Source organism: Gymnodraco acuticeps, unplaced genomic scaffold (genome assembly GCF_902827175.1).
Source record: "Gymnodraco acuticeps unplaced genomic scaffold, fGymAcu1.1, whole genome shotgun sequence".
In the NCBI taxonomy this organism is placed as follows: domain Eukaryota; kingdom Metazoa; phylum Chordata; class Actinopteri; order Perciformes; family Bathydraconidae; genus Gymnodraco; species Gymnodraco acuticeps.
In genome coordinates, this window is record NW_022990346.1 from 588,401 (window position 1) to 607,409 (window position 19,009).

Sequence of the window (19,009 nt, forward strand, 5' to 3'; positions counted from 1 at the left end):
AAATCTCATCCCCTAACAAGACATTAGGACCCGACAGAAGCCAAAGGTTTTATCTTTTAAGTTGAAAAAAAAAAAGATGAGAGTTTTGTCAAAATCAATAGCCCATTTAACTAGACGGATAGATTCTCAGTAACATGTAAATCAATTTAGAGAATACAGAAACAATCATATAGAAAATATTGTAGGCCTATAGAAAGACTTCACTTCCTCTTTAAACTGACACTACTCTAGAACATTTTCCCACACTAAAAAAAACAATTGCAACCTCTTTTGTCAAAGCGTTTTAATATAACGTTGACATTACTCCTGCTCCTACATGCAATAAGGCATGAAGAGGTGCATATATTTGAATAGTAAAAGCTTATTTCAGCTCATTCTTTAATACATGTAACTGTATTCTATCAACCTGGCACCAACATCCTGTAACCCTAAAGCAGTTCTCTGAGAACCAGCAAAGTGTTTTAATAAGTGAACAACTTAAAGCCACAGGACAAACACACACACACACACACAGGATGGTGTGTCACCCGAGTCCAGTGGTCCGGTTTCAGTTTCCCATGGTGACATCCATTAAAGTCATGCTGTGTCTGCCCCTTTACCCTCTGACAGCCACATTAGCACCTGGCCCATTGGAAACAACAATACACCTACCTGCATTATTCAGCCCGACTCAACTAATGAGGAAACCTTATCACACACACACACACACACAATCCTGGGTTCACACATACACAGTCTGTCACAGAGCATTATCGGATTCACTGTACGTATTTATTTGTTATTAATGATGTAGAAATAGGTCGCTTCATGTTGCCTAAAGCTGGAGGGCATGCTGCCGGATCTTGTGGGAAATAGTTTGATGAAGTTTGGAAAATAAGCTTTGAATCATTTGAGTAAGCTTCTTTTTGTGCTCATTCAGCACTCTGCCTGTCTGCACGCCCCTTCATCCTCCATCATATCTTCCACATTTCATCACCGCTTTCATCCCGTCAGCCTGCGTCAACCTCAATCTCCCCCCCCCCTCCCTCCACTGCTTCATAGAGTCTCTGGAGCTGTCAGTCTCTGTTGAACCTCTGTGTCTGCTTTTCTTTTTTCTCTGTTCAAACAGTTGTCTGGAAAAGTCACTGTGGTGTGAACTGTGTGTCGGTATTTTCACAATTTAACACCTGACACTAGATTCTACATAAATCCTCCATATGTGGGGGGGGTGTTTTGACGGCACACGTGTTTCAGATGCCGTCATTGGGAGGCATAGAGTGAGACACATGAGAGAAAGAAAAAGTCAATAGTAAACAGCAGAAAAGGGGTGCCAGAGGGAGAGGGAAAGCAAAATCGACAGCAGCATTATCACTCAGCCTCCTCATTCAAACACACCAAGAAAATGCTCAGCACCTCCTCTTCTCATTGGCCGAGCCTCCGGCCAATCGTTGCTCAGGAATGCAAGGTGCCTTTAGGTTATACCCAACCCCAAAATATGAGAGAGACAGCGAGAGAGAGAGAGAGAGAGAGAGAGAGAGAGAGAGAGAGAGAGAGAGAGAGAGAGAGAGATATGCACACTGTGGTGCAGAGGTTCCTCCAGTGAGGCAGGGCTCCATCTCAGCTGTACACTGTGGTGTTTCTCCACTGAGTGAATATATATACCAGTGAATACATTACAGGCTGCCTTGCAGTAGACTGAGTGCGCGTGCTGTTGCAGTCGGGGGTTCTGCTGTGCTCTGGCAACAGCTGGCTGAGCGTGTCAAGATCTGAAGAAGGAGAAGCTTCTCATGTGGACGAAGGCAGCGGAAGAGACACAGCGCAGGATGCAAAGTGATGGTTGTGGTGTTGAGACGTCTTTTTTTGTCTCACTTTGAGTTTTGAGAGCCAGAGAGGTTGGAGTCACTGCTGATCGAGGGAGAGAGGAACTGAGCAAGGAGATAACGTGGGAACAAGAAGTTGACAGTGGACGTGTTCAGGATGATCTTGGGTAAGAGGATATCAGAAAGCATTTCTCTTTTTGCTCTCGTTGATCCGATTGATCTGTTTTTTCACAGTTACATTCTTCTTATGCCAAGGTTATCATTTATCTCTGGTACAAACTTTCGGCTGCATGCGCTGCTTTGGGAAACTCAAATCCATCTTAGATGACGTTGTCACATAGTCATAAAAAGAAAACCGATGCACGATAGAAGGATTCCCCTCTTTGGAAAATCTGTAGGATGGTGTGAGCGAGGCTCCTTGCTGTTCCTGTTCATGTGGCTTTCATCATTAATCCTGCAGGCGTCACAAATGCTCAAATGCTCATAAACGCATGTGTATATTGTAGTTGCTAAATTCCGTGTCCTATAAGCTTTGAAACAAAATAGCAATAGAAGAAGAGGTCAAAAGGCCATTTGCTTATCCATTTTATTTCCTTAAAAAAGCCCAAAGCGGTTCAATAACACTGATCCTGTATAAATCATAATTATAGTTATTTGCAAAATATGTCTTAATTATGATTTGTAAAAATCATGTATATATCTAGTTTAAATATGTTTTATAAAATATATGATTTTGAGTTATCCTAATGCATTTCACAGCCTGTGCTGGATGGTATTAATAGACTAACATGCAGATTTGATAAAATATGTATTTTGTTTCTATGTGACACAGTCCTAAACAGTAGACTTTCACATTTTTTGTTTAAACATTTGACCTTTTTAGTTCATCAATATTGATACTTGCTTCTCGTCTTACATTTCATTAAATACTATGACCTTGTTCCATGTTAACTAAATATTAGACTACTTTATTTTTGTTTGCTTGATCTTACCCCTGCCTCAGTCTTCCTGTGATCTGAGTGTGGGTTTGAGCTTGTGGTAATCCCTCCCTGGAGCTGAAGCTTTAACTCCGTACTGACACGAGATCACATCAACATGGGGCTCCGGTTTTATATACTGTATTAGTTTCCTTTTACTGAGATACAGATGTAAATCCAGGGACTAAAATAGTGTCTATGAAAGGCGATGACAGTGACAGTGTGGACAGGAAGAGATGGAAAAACAAACATGGAGAAAAAAGTCTCCTCTCCGGTTGTCCATCATCAGAAAAAAATCTCCCAATCCATTCACTGCCATCTGAATACTGTATTTCTTTAATGAAAGGCAACATTCAAACACGTCTACATGTTCAGCAGCGAAGTATGAAAGAAATGTGTTAAAGCAGGCTTATCTCCCCTGGTGCAGAGCAGCGAGCAGCGCAGTTTAGCAACTTAGTGATTTTTATGATGAATATTTCAGACCCAGAGGTTTCAGGTCTTTATTTATTTAAAAAATAGGCCAAGGCTTCTTCTAGAATGACGCAAGTTCCTCACTCAGCCCTATGAAAAAAGATTCGTAGCTTGCATCACTGTTCACTCAACCAATATGAAGTAATCCATATACACAGAAAACCATCCCTCATTAATGTCCTGCAGGTACTTGTTGTTCCTGATAAACAACATGACCTTTGAATAGAGGCATTGCAGCCAGGGATGAAAAGTATTGACATTTAAAATGAAGAAATGCGTAGTGCATCACTCTGTGTGTTTGACAAACTGACACAGATTTCAAACGTCTTTGAAGCCGCCAACTGACGCACGGAGTAAAACCAGCAATGGTAAGCAACAAAGTGAAGGTCAAGTACCTCTGACGGGCCATAGTTACAGTATGTATACTATACTGTCTCTCCACACAAAATAAAGCAATTGTTGTTTATTAATGTTTTAAAAACAACATTAACTTTTATCTGACAACAAGCTTTAATCGAACATATGACTCTTGTCTTTCAAAACGCAAGGAAAATGATGCATGACTTTAAAAAGCAACCTTTTAGAGGAGCTTGGGGTGGATTGATGTCCACACAATGTGAGATACAGGACACATTCCCGTTAAATACCCCAGTCAACATCAACCATGACCAAGATGGTTGTCTGACCTTCTGCCAGGACTACATCTCACTACATGCTTTCAGCCTAATAATGGTCCAAAGTGCCCCTGTGCACACAACTGTAAACATGTGGAAATGAAAGATGGGAGGTATTAGTGCTATCAGGTGGGTCTGGGAATCACGGCCACTCGGTGATAATTAAGTATTTAGAAAGCATGCGCATCTAGAAAAGAAATGCTAACGGAGCAGGACAGACTAAGATTTTAAATGTAGAGTCGACACACAAGTGTTGAGCATCAAGCTTTTGGAACAGTAGACTACAAGTAGTTCAGTAGTTGTTGAGATATTTCACTCTGGACAAAACATGTATACACAATAAATATGTGTATACTGATCCCAACATTAACCAACAAGATTTTTTAGCTTGAACCATATCCATAGCAGTACCATATCACTAAACTCTAGTATGTATTGTTGTTTTAGTAGTGGTGATGGTGTATGAACGCAAACTATCTTATCCTGCTGATTTGCAAGTAAGATCAGAAGATATTGACATATATGTTGTTTTGGAAGGCATGACAACGACATATTAGCCAATAAGTTGAAAGGACTTTTTGACCATATTTATAAAAAGTAGAAGGCCTGAATAGCTGCAGCACCAAAACACTAGTGTATTTACTTTACTGGTTACAAGGATGCCAAAAATGGCAAGAGGGCAAATAGGCTAAACATAAAGTATCTTTGTTGTTTATTGTCCTGAAGGTATGCAGGCCACAGCTGAGCCACCAGCCACCAGCCTTTTACGCAGCATAACAACCCAGACAAGCACAAAGCATATAGCATAAAATCACACTCTAGCCTGAAGACTCCAAACCGAAGCCTATAATTTCTGCTTCTGCAGGAACAAACAATGTGCTATATGTAGATCAGCTGCATACATACTCCTGTTGTTTGATTAGATTGTTCTGCCTATTGAAAATCAAGTATTCATTGCCTTTGTGTGCTCTCTATTGTTTAACATCCTAAGGACATGCACCTGGCTTCTTTACGTCCAATGCCATTGTCATGTTGTGTATTCATCCTTTTGCACATGTGCCTTTGTGTGTTTGCTTGTGTACTTTACATGCTCAGGTTTCTGTAGGTCTGTATCTGCAGCCGTGTGTCCTGCCAGCTCCCAGCAGGTGTGTAAATGGTTTGACACACATAATGATGATGTGGGGCAGGGCTGCAGGTGATGTTGACATGGTGGATCCCTTAATGGTTCTTACTTTGCTCTGCATGCGGTAGTGCTCTCTGTTTGCCTCAAACTGTGCTACATCATGACCGCAGGGCTGACAGCCAGGTTCAGGATGTTCTGACACCGCCCTACAGAGCTGAAGCCTGAGAGGAGCTACAGATACTCATGAGCTCCAGGATCCAGGTTGTTACCATTTACAGAACAAAAAGGCACAGATGGATTATATCATTACAACTATGGTAACATACTGCTAAAAATCCAATATGAACTGTCTACCATGCTTTCTCCTATCTTTTGTAACTACTGGGAATGATAACTTTTTACTCACAACTTTGCTCTAGATATTTAGGTAACACATATTCCAGCAAAAATAGCACCCTATATATTTTTTCATGACTGCATAAGCGTGACTTCATACAAAGCTTAGGGAAATAATCAAAATGTGCGTAAATAGACGCTACTGTATCACCTTAAATTAGACAAAGGCGCATCTGCATGAGTTGAAGAATGTTTTACCCTTTATACAAAAGCCCTCATCATCTTGGTGACATTATTAAACTGTTAATTAAGGTTATGGAAAGATCATTGTTCACGTAGATTATGACTTCCTCAGGAGAGTATTATCAAAATGTTTCAAATTGAGCATTAATTTTTTTTAGCTGATCCTGAGTCTATAATTCTCTATATATTTCATTGATATAGATATAAGGAAAAAAAGACAAACAGAAGTGGAATTTCTAGTGCTTTCTGAGATCTGTCAGTCTGAAGTGTTACAATTCATATCTGTAAGTGACACGTTTCCTGGCATTAGATAATCACATGAATAGGGCAAGGGAAAAAATCCATAGATTCTGTATGAACACACAGAGGGTCCGAAATAAAGTGATTACAGAAAGCCTGGAATAGAATCATTTGTTTCTATTAACCACAATGCAAGAACATTTGTCAAAATGTTTGTAGAAAATCAACTTCAACAATTCTAATATGATGCAAACACTCAACAGCTAATGTAGTAAAACATGTCCCACTCTTACTGACAATTTAAACAAAGCTGCAAACACGCATCATTAATGAACCCAATTTGTTATATTAATACTAGTCCACTTTACCAATGGTTATTTGATGTATGTCCTGTTAGTTACATTATTTAGTTATTTGTTTATGATTATTATTATCACTATTAGGGGTGTAACGGTTCACAAACATTTCGGTTCGGTACGTACCTCGGTTTTTAGGTCACGGTTCGGTACGTTTTCGTTAAAGTAGAAAAAATGATCACAACACATACAATATTTTTTGTGGGGTTTTTAATTATTATTAAACTGTGAATAATGTATTCACTTAAATAAATAAAAAATATAATAAAATGAACATTAAGGTGCAGCATTTCGATGAACTGAAATAATCTGTAGCCTTCTTGAACTACTGTACTACTCACAAGCAGCCAGCTTGACATTATGACTTGCTTGTCATTGTATTTTCATGTTTTCTTTAAGAAAGATTAACTTGTCCACGTTGCTTGCCAAAAGGGCAGATCTGCTGGCACTAACAATGTCTCCTGCTGTGGAGAACACCCTCTCGCTAGGGACAGAGGTAGCAGATACAGCCAGGTAGCGCTTTGCTAACATGGCACTGGACTTTTTGCGAGTGGTGGAGGCTTAAATGCTAGTGGGAGTTGGGTTTGCATTTCAGTCATTTTTCTTGTGGTACCGGTGATATTCACGTTCTGGTGATGCCTTTTCAAATGAGTGTGCAAGTTCGATGTATTGCCAGCCGCGTATCCAATTTTAGTTGAACAATGCCGACAAACAACTTTGGTTCGGTCCACCTGTCTTTGTCCGTCATCCTTGTACGTAACTGCGAAACCAAAATGTTCTCAAACCGGAGACTTCAATGATGCTGGAGGATTTTCGAGCTCAACTTTATCTGCGTTCGCCATACATTTTTCACAGTTCCTCAAATTACTGACTCAATTTGAACGCATCCCTGTGACCAGCTCTCATAGTATGCCTCTCGTCCAATGAAATGACTTGGTCGCTCTATGACGCGTTGAACCCAATGTGAGCAAATTACACTGAACGCTGCGACGCCGCACCTGAGATTACTTCCAAAACGTTTTTCACGTTCTACATTTTGTACGTGTAACGTTATATTTGTTCGGTACACTTCGGTACACACGTGTACCGAACCGAAGGGCCCATAACGAATATTTTCGGTACGAATACGTATACCGTTACACCCCTAATCACTATCATTATTGTTTATGTCTGTAAGGAGACCTAAAGATTATTTAGGGAATTGGTTTGTATATGTGTGAGGGAAAGAGATAATTGATTTATTTTGTAATGCAATTGTAAATAAATTCAATACAATTGAATTGAATTGGTTTCAAAAAACAAAAACAAACAAAGATGACCTGTCTTCCCAAATCAATGTCTCAAGATGTCTGTAAATGCTTACAACAAGATATGACATTCAGACAAGCTACAGGGAGGGCAACTAAATAACCCTAAATTGTTCATGCGTGTATAACATTTTGCATGTGACAGCCAAAGGTTAACCCTCACAAGCAGCTGTACCGATTGGATTGCTTTCTCCATTTTGAAAACACTTCGAGAATTTAGCACATGGACAATACAGCATGTTGTTTAGCTGTGGGGGTTATAACTGCTTTCTTAATAGATGGTATTTTCTCTGCACATTAACCTGCAGGTTAACATGGCTCTTTACCTCCTCTGGTCACCTTGGACTCACCTCAAAACATGCGGCTCCCTCCCCCTCCTCGATGCTTTCCTTCTCTTTCCACCTCATCTACCCCCGTCGTCCAGACCTCTTTTCCTCGCTCAACCGACTCTCTCCGGTTGCCACTGCCATCATCTTCTCTCTCAAAGCTCCTCTTTGCTCGTCATCTCCACTTTCTTGCCAATCAGGGAGTTTTGACCTCTTTGTGATGATTCATTATCTGGCACTACGGAAAGACAGACAGAATTTTTCATGAGAAATTGTTAGCCAGGAATAGTCTAAACACAGCAACGTACTTCCATCATTACATAATGATTTTCATTTTAATGAGAGCAGTGCAAATCTGTTGGGGAAAACTGCATGAAATCAGAGTGAGGCTGCAGAAGGACTGGCTGATCTCAAGAGCACTGCATAAAAACACACACACACACACACACTTCCAGTGAAAGAGGTCTTCTGAGAGTTCTCTTGGAGGTAGCATTTATGCCTGGCTGCTGGGGCGCAGAGCATCTATCATTAAAACAAAGTGCAGACTGAAATCAACTGTGTTCTCCTTCACCGCCAGCACTCAGCTCCCCTCTTCATCGTGTTCCCTCCTCACTGTCCAGATCTCACACAGACAAACACAACATTAATCAGCATTGAGCCTATACGTTAGTTCATTTAGAGCTTCATTCATTCTAGACTACAAAGGTTAGTGTGTGTGTGTGTGTGTGTGTGTGTGTGTGTGTGTGTGTGTGTGTGTGTGTGTGTGTATTGTCGCCTGTCCCCGGCTTAGTTTGAAATAGCTGCTTTTGACTTGAGGGTAAGCTGAGCTGCAGTAAATTGGATTTTATGCTCAGTCCTTCACAGCAGCTGTATGCGACACTGAGACAGAGCCATCTTCCCCCTGCATCACCACAAAGTTAGCACTCTGTGCCTTTAAAGGTTAGACCACCTAACACAGTTCCATTACATTTACACCACATGGGAAATAGCAGATGTGACAAATCATTTAAAATGTTTATTTCGCAGAGAACTGGTTAAAATGTCACCTGGTGCCAAAGCATTCCTGTCACATAACAACAAATTGAAGTCATAATTCACTTGAACAGATGACGATCGTCAACATCAAATCAAATCAAGTTTTATTTATATAGCACATTTATAAACGATTTTTGGTCGAGCCAAAGTGCTGTACATATAATAACATAACAACATACTAATGCTGCCTAATGATGGATCCACTCTTTTTCACATAGCCTTGTACACCAAACCTAGGGCAAAGACGAACAAGAACACAGCACATCCGTTGGTTTTTAGGTGAACAGACGAACTGCCTCAAGAATTGTCTTTGTGTTTGGTTTTATATCTCCAGTCAATGGGTTTTGTCAGGGGAGGCTGGGCAATCTAGCACAGAAGCACATGTCAGAGTCTTGTGAGCACAGCAGTCCATTGAGATGCAGATGTGAGGCGACTGGCATCGTGTGCCAAGCCAGCTTCGAGTGTTGAGCTGGAACTAAAAGGTGGCTGGCTTTCTTTTCTTTTTTTATTTCAATATCTTTTTTCGGTTGGACCCTGCAGTGCTTCTGCCTCTCGTCAGACTTCATTCTGTCAGACAGCATGTCACCCAGTCTCCTGTCCCATCATGTAGCACAAAGATGGTGGCAGGCAGAGAATACAGAGAGGCTCCAGGAACCTCACTGACATTGACATTACCTCTGTGATGATTAAACCTAAATTGGCTAAATGAATTGCCAATTTGAGAGGCCTTAGTCACAGCATATTGGTGTGTGCATGCCTCTGTGTGCACACGTCAAGGTTTGTGAAATCTACTGTGACAATCAGATTGAGTCTCTGGTTGTCTGTTTTCTTTTGTCCCCCCTCTCTGCGTCTCTTCATTTCTGTCCTACTACCTCTTGCTCACAATCTACACACAAATTCAATAAGCTATTACACAGGCATAGATCTTTTCCTTGCCCAAACATTTGCATTAGAAAAAAAAAGTCAGTAAGATGAGGGTCTGGGTGAGAAATCCTTGTCTGTTAATTTCAGTGTAGATAGATGGTGAAGGCTGGATTTATAGAGTTTGGCAGCACTTTAACACTTTAACACTCCTCAGAATGTGTCCAATCAATGCAGACCCTCTCTGTGTGGACGCTGTTGAAGAGTCGTGGCTTTCACTTATCTGATGTCATTGTAAATCCCTCAAGAGGAGGGTAGGTCGGGGGATGCTGCCGCTACACTCACACTGCATCGAGCTGCTGTGCATAATTTGACCCTGAAAAGACTGTGTGCCAGCATTAAATACATTACTCTGTTGTGAGCGTCTGCACAGCAAATGCAGATTTATAAGTAATGACAGACACGCTTTGACCTTTAAATTGTAATGTGGCGTAAAATGAGCTGCGGATTTACCAGAAGCTGCCGGGAATACGCTTCACTAGCCTCAGACACACATTGATGATACCTCTCAGCCAATCCATCAAGCTGAAACATTATTGTCCCACTATAGGCTTTGTTAACCACATGTTTAATTGCCTCTTGGACAATTTATCCTTCTCCTTTATTGCTTATAGCTGGAAAAAATAATAATTAGGTGCATAAAGAATTTTAGAAATGTAAAAGGATGTAAAATGTCTGGTAATATTCTATATTTTTCTTTACAAATCCCACGAGAAGACCAAAACCATTGATCCTACTAATAAGCAACTGTGTAGATAAAGCCTGATTATCTAGTTCATACAGTTTGTGCTGTAGAGCTCCACTGTGGTCAAATATTATTGAAACACACCGTTGGACTGGATGAAATGTTTCTCTACTACCGTTAATATGGGTTATTGATTTTGAGTCAATCCCACATACACCGTACTCAGTAGCCCACAAAATGTGTATCGTTGGCGGAGAATGTTCCCCAACAGAATCATAATTTACTCCTGCTTCTACAAACAACAGTATCCATCTTTTCAAGAAAACTCTACATCATTTAAAAGTTAAAGTCTTTATCTGTTATCAGTTGTTTTTTTTATCAGTAGGAACAAAATGGCTGGGTCTTGGTCAGTTTGGCTTTTTTATGGGATTTTATATCTTCAAATATACTGAAGAATATCACCATCCTTTAATATTGACTTTTTTGACCATATGAATAACAAATACGTCAAACTTTGCATCATTTGCATCATTCTTATTTTAAGCTTACATTTTTTTGGGATATCTGGTGTTAAGCGTTCACTCATTCCTGCATGTTCGTACGCTGGTGTGAACATGCAGGAGTGTGTTATTACCCCTTTATTTTGCTCAGCACAGACCTTGCTGTGCTTGGTTTACAGAGGTGATAATGGCCGCCATGTGAGCTGTAGGGGTCCATGGGATGCCGGAAGGACACTTAAACCGTGACCTCCACTCTAATATCTTGTTTTGCTTCCTAGATTACCTTTTGAACTCAATACTTCTCATGCAGCATATGCAAAAGCAGCAGTGGCAGTTGCTACAGCTTAGCTTCCGCTGCCACAGCCTCCCAAGGACTAAAGCAGTCTGAGGAGGGAGAGACTTTCCCCTCCATCTATTTCTGATGCTGACAGCACATTCTTTACGTCTCCCCTGCTGTCAGTGAAAGGAGCCTCCTCTGCTGTCACTAAAATAGCCTTTTCTTCCCTTCGTTTCGACAAGTGACCAGTTTTTCTTTTCAAATGAAACAAAATTGGCAAGTAGTCATCACAAAGCAGTGACAATAAAATATGTCTACTGCATCTAATCTCAGGGGAAAAGATTATACAAATTCTGTCTGTATAGAAAAATTGGGTTTGAAGCACCCGGCTGTTTTTTTTTTAACACTAAATCGAAGAAGAACAATGACAAGCAGAAGTTGAGAGGGAGCAACATAGAAAGAGGAAGAGGGGGAAGAAACAAAACAACTAGAAGGACTAGTGCTGGAGTGAGAAGTAGAGATGAGCGATACAGAGGCAGGCAGACAGAGCATGGGACCATGAAATGGGGATAGAATACTGTTATTGGCGAGAGAGACAGGCAGAAATGGAGAAAAGGCAGATATCTGCAGCACCCCAGCTGCGAGGCTTAAGGAGCTTAGCCCCCCTGCCCATCACAGAAGACTCCTCAAGTGCAGGCATTCACCACTGCTGAGCTACTGCTGAGGGAAGAGTGAGAGCGAGAAGCCAAGAGAGGAGAAGTGTGGGTGGTTAGCGGGGCTCAATAGGGGGAAATGACGCAGAAGATGAGGGTTTGCATTGAGAAAAAGGGGAATATGAGATTAGCAGGTACTTATAATATAATACTTAGCTTTAAATAAATAGTTTGAGATTTAGTATAAGTCTATCGAGAGTGGATGAGAAATTCAATACAACTCTTATGTTCGAACAGTAATTATGTAACCAGCAGCTGGTTAGCTTAGCTTAGCATTGTGGGGGGAAACAGCTACTCTATCTGAATGTACTGTGGGAATGTATTGCTCCCGGGCCAAGACATCCTGCAAACACCCTGTGAAACCACAACGTATAATTGTACACTTACGTTTATAGTACGGAATAAACATACAAGATATTACTTGTTAATAAGTGACCTTTAGAGGTCCTGGCATATTTTGTTACCTTTTGGACATAACCAGGCCAGAGCCATCTGTGTCCCCATTACCTGTTATGAGATCTACAACCCAGTCTCACGGCATTTCTTGTTATAGTCACAAAATGTAATCTATTGATTCGTGTTCACCAACACGATTTTCTCATTTTTCTGCAGTTGGTATCTAAATGTGCATTTAGTCCTTTGAGAAAACATTTTCACCAACAAACCTTGTGTACACGTTTCAGTTTGTGATTCTCGTCTGTCAGAGCAACACTTGGTATAAATGACTAATAGGGCTTTATTGTTTTCTAATTTTGTATTCTCTTATTTCCCTGTTTCTACCACAGGAAGTGTAAACCGCCCGGGGCCGGTCCCTGCCTTCCTCAGGAGCCCCTCTGTCTTCCCGACCCCGCTGGACATGAAGCACTTCCTCCAGTTCCCCCTGGAGTCGCCTCACCCCGCCAGCATCGGCCTCTTCCACAACTTTAATACAGTGAGTGCTCACAGTCTTACCTGCACACGAGCGTTAACACATCTCTGACATTTGTCTTGTTTCACTTAACATAAGACAGCCGGTGTTGTGTCAAATTATGCACCCCCGTCGTGAAATGCACCCCCTGGCCTGCCGTAAAAAGCGCCCAAAAAAGATGCTTCTATTAATTCCACCCTCAAGCATTTTGGAGGGTATAGTTGTAGGACTAGTACCAATAAATGGAGCACGTTTCATGTATGTGACACGTGTATTGTCAGAGATAGCAAGGGGTGCATATCGTGGCAACCAGGCTGTTCATAAAAAGCACCACCCAAAATAAAAAAAATTATATTAATCCCACCCTCAAGCACTTTATGTAACAATAAACAATACATTGTAAAGCACAAGTACAAGCAAAAGTATACAGACAGGACGTCACAATGAAATAAAAACATATATTAAATAAAAAATTAACTGAAAAATAAGTGACGAATGAATGCAAAATCCAGGATTCGACAACCATCAAAAAGACAACATAGAATAGCGGACTATACATTCAAATGCGCGTTCCCATGTCAAGGGGTGCATTTCACGACGGGGGTGCATAATTTGACACAACACCTGTATTCTGTTGTGGTTTTGGAGCGTTGCCTCCAAGTGATTAAGTGTTGAGGATTTATACTGTGTAATCTAAAATGATAAGGTGACAGCTGTTAACTTTTTATTCCGCAGTGAGTTTCAGCATAATTGAGAAAATGCCCTGGTGACTGTTTTACTGCAATAAAATGAATTACAGCTAATCAATTGTATAAGAGGCACAGGGCTGGATTCTCCAGTCAGCATTTTCTGCAGCTTCCTCTCATTTCTAGATTGGGTTCCATGTGAAGGTCAGCGTGGCGGAAAACAGGGATGCACATGCAACACATCCACACAAACACACACACACACAAATTATCATCAGGCTTATCTTTATGCACTCGGGCAAAATGACCCTTCATCAGATCAACCATTCATCCTGCCTCAGCGAGGACATGAGTGTGGCCACTAATGCCAGACCACCTAAATTCAAATCACTCTCTGTCAGCACAGTCAAATTGTAAACAAGTCTAAAACACAGCTGTCATCCAGTGATAGAATGCCGCAGATCAGCAAGTCTTGTAATTTAAAAAACGGACAACACGTCTTTAAAGCCTTAAAGGACACAGAGAAGGACAAACTACCAAAATATATTTCTGTATTATGCTTCAGTTGGGGTATACACTTTCTGTGGAGTGTGGAGTTATGCAAGTTATTTAGAGGTTTATATAAGGCATAGTTTACCAGGAATACAGCTAATTTCCAAATAATAAAGATTCTCAGGAGGATACTGCAGGTCTCACCTTCTTGCATTGAGACAAAAGCTGTGCAGTACAGCAGAGATTTTGCTCCAGAGAGAAATACATTTTCTTTAAAGCTGAAGTTTAATGTACAATCTATAGTTCCTCAGTGTAAACAATAAATATTATTTCAAAGTTATAATTATTATTACTTTCAATATATCAAAGCTCTTTTTGATATTGTTTATGGTTTAAGCTTATATTGATTCTACCTACCCTTCACCTTGCATATCAATAGACAATGAACTGAGAGGAAACAATGTATGCCAACCCAGTCTCACGGCATTTCGTGTTCACCAACACGATTTTTAATCTATTGATTCGTGTTCACCAACACGATTTGCCCCTTTTTTACGTGTTGCACAGCACGATTTTAAAAGCAATGTATTTCTACTGCCTGCAGCACGTCTTTTTCTCCGGTCGGGTCGAGGAAGACCGGAAGCTGTGTGGTTCATAAAAACATGTTCTTACTCAATATCAAGCCACAGTTATTGCTTTTATTTGAAATCGTATAATTTCGGACTTTTGTTGCCGTCTGTGAGGAAAATAAATGGGGCTCAGAGCCTCAGGATACTGAAATCTGTATTTTTTAAATCTTTTTTTCCTTCTAATTTCTTATTCTTTTCAAAATAACACACTGTTATTTACTCAACAATAACACACAATTATCCTTGCTTTTATTTATTGGTTTAATTCCATAATCTCGGCCTTTTTTGGCGTCCGTCAGCAACTGAATTTCAAAATAAAGATAACCGGAAACAGACGTAGGCATTTCGAGCGATTACCCAAGATCCTCAGCTATGGTTTTAAGCTCGTTTATTGGATGTTTTAGCCGCAATGCATGCTGGGATTTGGTGTTTATATGATATGAAATCCGGAAAACATTTTAAAAGAATAAAATAATACTTAATTCCGAGCGCTCTTGCTTTTCTCTTTGAAAGTCATCACATAACGGCATTGTAATACACGGTTCGGTTGCATTACATATTACAGATCTGCCGTAGTTCTTTATTTATAGAGCCCTGATGAGAAGACCTTTGGAAAAACTGAGAAAATGCCGCCGAAACTGAATACTTGACGTGGATCATAAATATATTCAACAATGAAACAACATCTTCAATTTCTCTTCACACAATACGTCTCCTTGCAGTATCAACACTAATTCGGCTGACTTTTACATTTGATCTAATTCATAGATAGGTTATATTTACACCATAACGGTGCACAGCTGATATAAAAGGACTGTAGTTTTTAAAGATATTACTGATTTTCTTTGAATGTAAGAATGTAAATACTGAGTCTGAAATAGTATAGCAATATGCTGTAAAATTATGTGAAAGCATGCATAAAACTACACATCTTCAGATGTTGTACGAAAACACAAGTGTCCTACACTAATAATACAAAGTTATTATGGCTGTGTGTACCTTGTGTGCACCTCCTAGTGGTTAAAGCACGTTATTGAATTATTGTGTTTTATTTGATTAAACAAATATTAAGAGTACATACTTTCATAGGGGGAAAGTATAAATATAGAATATAACAAATCAAGAAGATACTATAAGTGATCTCTACAATAAAACAGTTTAGTGCAGAATGTACAAAGATATTAATAGGAGGAGGTGCAAAACAGACAAACGAATTAACCTTTATTTAAAACATTAAATAACAGATGAAGGTCTTCTTTTAAATAAGAAAAAAACTTTGGGGGTATCTATCTACAGATAAATATTAAGCCTGACAAAGTACTTAACGTCTAATATATTGCTTTCCTGCAATGTTAACTATGTTGAAGCACTTATTTTAACTGATATTATACATATGAATTATACTCTTATGTATGTAGATAGAATAAGAAATGTGCAGAATATGACAGTTTAATGGTGGAGGTACACACATATTGATAGATGTCTTGTAATGCACTGTTGAGGAACCTGTGACCCAAGTGTTTCATTCATTGCATAACTACACCGTAGTTGTGTATATGATATGTCAATACACCTTTGAAAATCTTGAAAGGGATGTGCAAAATAGCCATAATATACAGTCTTTAATTAACTATTAGTAGAGAATAACGAGTAATGAATATACTTTATTACTCGTTTCCATTCATGTCAATTGCAGATACATGTTTAGTCTTCTCAAGCACCAACTATCAAATATCTCTCCTGATTGTTGGCACTTGACAATCACCTTCCCTGAATTTTACTCAGGTGTAACTAAAGTCTGATTTAAGGGTTGTTTATATTTCACATCATTAATCAGAATCTGCAAAGTAACTCAAATAAGTATAGTGGAGTAAAAATACCAGGTTAACCTCTGAACTGTAGTGGAGTAGAATTACAAAGTAACAATGAGCTGTCATGTGGGTATTAATGCTGCGCATTATGGACACAAGTGATTTTCACCCATTTATTAATTATATGTTTTACATTTGATAACACCAATGTGTTTAATACTGGCAACTTCTAATTGTGGGAAAAACGAAAACGTTCAGTAGAGACGTCCCATAGAACATTTTGCGAAACACAATAGCCAGCATGTGTAGTTCTGGGGGGGCGTTAGATTCCAGTTTTGGATAGTCTGGCGTGGTTTCGTTCCATTTCACACAGCTGTTTGACGCTCTGCGGGGACTGTAGTCCTAAACGATAGCTGGGGATTATGGGTAGTGTAGTGTCTTCGGCCATCCTAAACTCAGAAATGTTGACAATCGCAATGATGCTCGAAATGTCCCTTATAGGCCCGCCTACGTCTGTTTCCGGTTATTTTTATTTTGAAATTCAGTTCCTGACGGACGCCAAAAAAGCCCGAGATTATGGAATTAAACCAATAAATAAAAGCAAGGATAATTGTGTGTTATTGGTGAGTAAATAACAGTGTGTTATTTTGAAAAGAATAACGAATTAGAAGGAAAAGAATATTAAAAAATACAGATTTCCGTATTCTGAGGATCTGAGCCCCATTTATTTTCCTCACAGACGGCAACAAAAGTCCGAAATTATACGATTTAAAATAAAAGCAATAATTGTGGCTTGATATTGAGTAAGAACATGTTTTTATGAACCACAGATTCCGGTCTCCCACGACCCGACTGGAGAAAAAGACGTGCTGCAGGCAGTAGAAATACATTGCTTTTAAAATCGTGCTGTGCAACACGAAAAAAAGGGGCAAATCGTGTTGGTGAACACGAATCAATAGATTAAAAATCGTGTTGGTGAACACGAAATGCCGTGAGACTGGGTTGTGTATGCACATATCGGACGTGTTCAGTAGTACATGCTAAGATCAATAGTTAATTGTTACCTTGTCAAATACAATGGCCATCTAACCTGATAAACAGACTACTGTAATTCTGTGTTTCCCTATAATCCAGTTTGCGTTCATACACCCCTTCTGCAATAATAATAATAATACATAGTGGCAGTTTTCTGTAAAGGCCCTGTCACACTGTCCCGAAATTGACACCCGATGGACACACGAATATGGAATTGTGAATTTCGCACGAAGATGGCCCCGAACCACACACGAAGGCAACATTTACATTACATTTAAGACATACAACTGCAATGAAAGTACCAAAAACAATTATGTTACAGTACTATGATACTGTACTGATATCTTCAGACTTTGTTCTTTACTTTATCCGTCGTTATATGTAGAAAATATTACGTTTTCTCCGTAATGTTGTTTCCATAACAACAACAACTTCCTGTCAACTGTCCTTCAAAATAATATATTATATCCTTTTTAGTTTCACAGAACACAAATTGGGTTATTTACATAATATATTTACATGATTTTGTTGTGCAATAAAACAACCCGATGGACACACGATAAAGGAAATGTTCAAATTCGGCTGTGATCGTAGCAACATCGGGCCATTCGTGAGGGCATCTTAAGCCTTCGTATGACCGCCGGTGGAGTTTCTCAGGCTCCGGCAGCAACTTCGTGAGCGGTGGCAAAAAATTGCCGAAGGACCTTGCGAAGGTTCATTTTCGTGTTGAATTCGTGTGTAAATGTTGCCCTTCGTAAGGCCATCGTGAGGGCATCTTGTTATCATCGGTGCCATCGGGCATTCGCCCCGATCAGAGTGAGGGTGAATGCACCGATGATAACACGAAGATGACACGATTTGACAAGATGCCCTCACGAGTACCTTACAAAGTTGCCGCTCACGAAGTTGCTGCCGGAGCCTGAGAAACTCCACCGGCGGTCATACGATGGCTTAAGATGCCCTCACGAATGGCCCGATGTTACTACGATCACAGCCGAATTTGAACATTTCCTTTATCGTGTGTCCATCGGGTGTCAATTTCGGGACAGTGTGACAGGGCCTTTAAGGGGGAGGATGTTAGTTTTCCCCCAAACCAATCAGAAGCAGGCAATATATCTGTCTATGTCTATATACAGTCTATGGTCCCACATCATTTTCAGCTGACACAGAAGCTGCAGGACAGCTTGCCTGGAGCAGTTTACAATTTTCATGTTGAGTGAAGTTATATTATTGATTTAAGAGCTGATAGAATTTTAAGTTTACTAACATGTATGACTGCATGGATCTGGAGCCTTGTCAACACTTTCCTGGCTCTGGCGCAGATGTCGACCCCAATTTGTATTCTCCCTGCAAAGCACTGATTGGCTCAGTTGTATCTCTAACGGCAACTAGCTGTCAAAGAGCACAGCGCCAGATTAAGAAGCTTCCTGTCATCTTTAGTTGTCTTTATAAAAAAAAAAGTTAAA

The 19,009-nt window shown here is 39.9% G+C and overlaps 1 protein-coding gene across 1 annotated transcript in view; it reads left to right on the forward strand.

The window, feature by feature from the left end:
* The first annotated feature begins 1,568 nt into the window (after positions 1 to 1,568).
* Positions 1,569 to 19,009, forward strand: part of LOC117551146 (zinc finger protein 385A-like) — a 40,175-nt gene continuing 22,734 nt past the window's right edge. The window contains exons 1-2 of the mRNA XM_034223882.1: positions 1,569 to 1,966; positions 12,769 to 12,914. Of these exons, the coding sequence (XP_034079773.1) occupies positions 1,957 to 1,966; positions 12,769 to 12,914 (156 nt within the window). The 5' untranslated portion in view covers positions 1,569 to 1,956. The remainder of the gene's footprint in view (positions 1,967 to 12,768; positions 12,915 to 19,009) is intronic.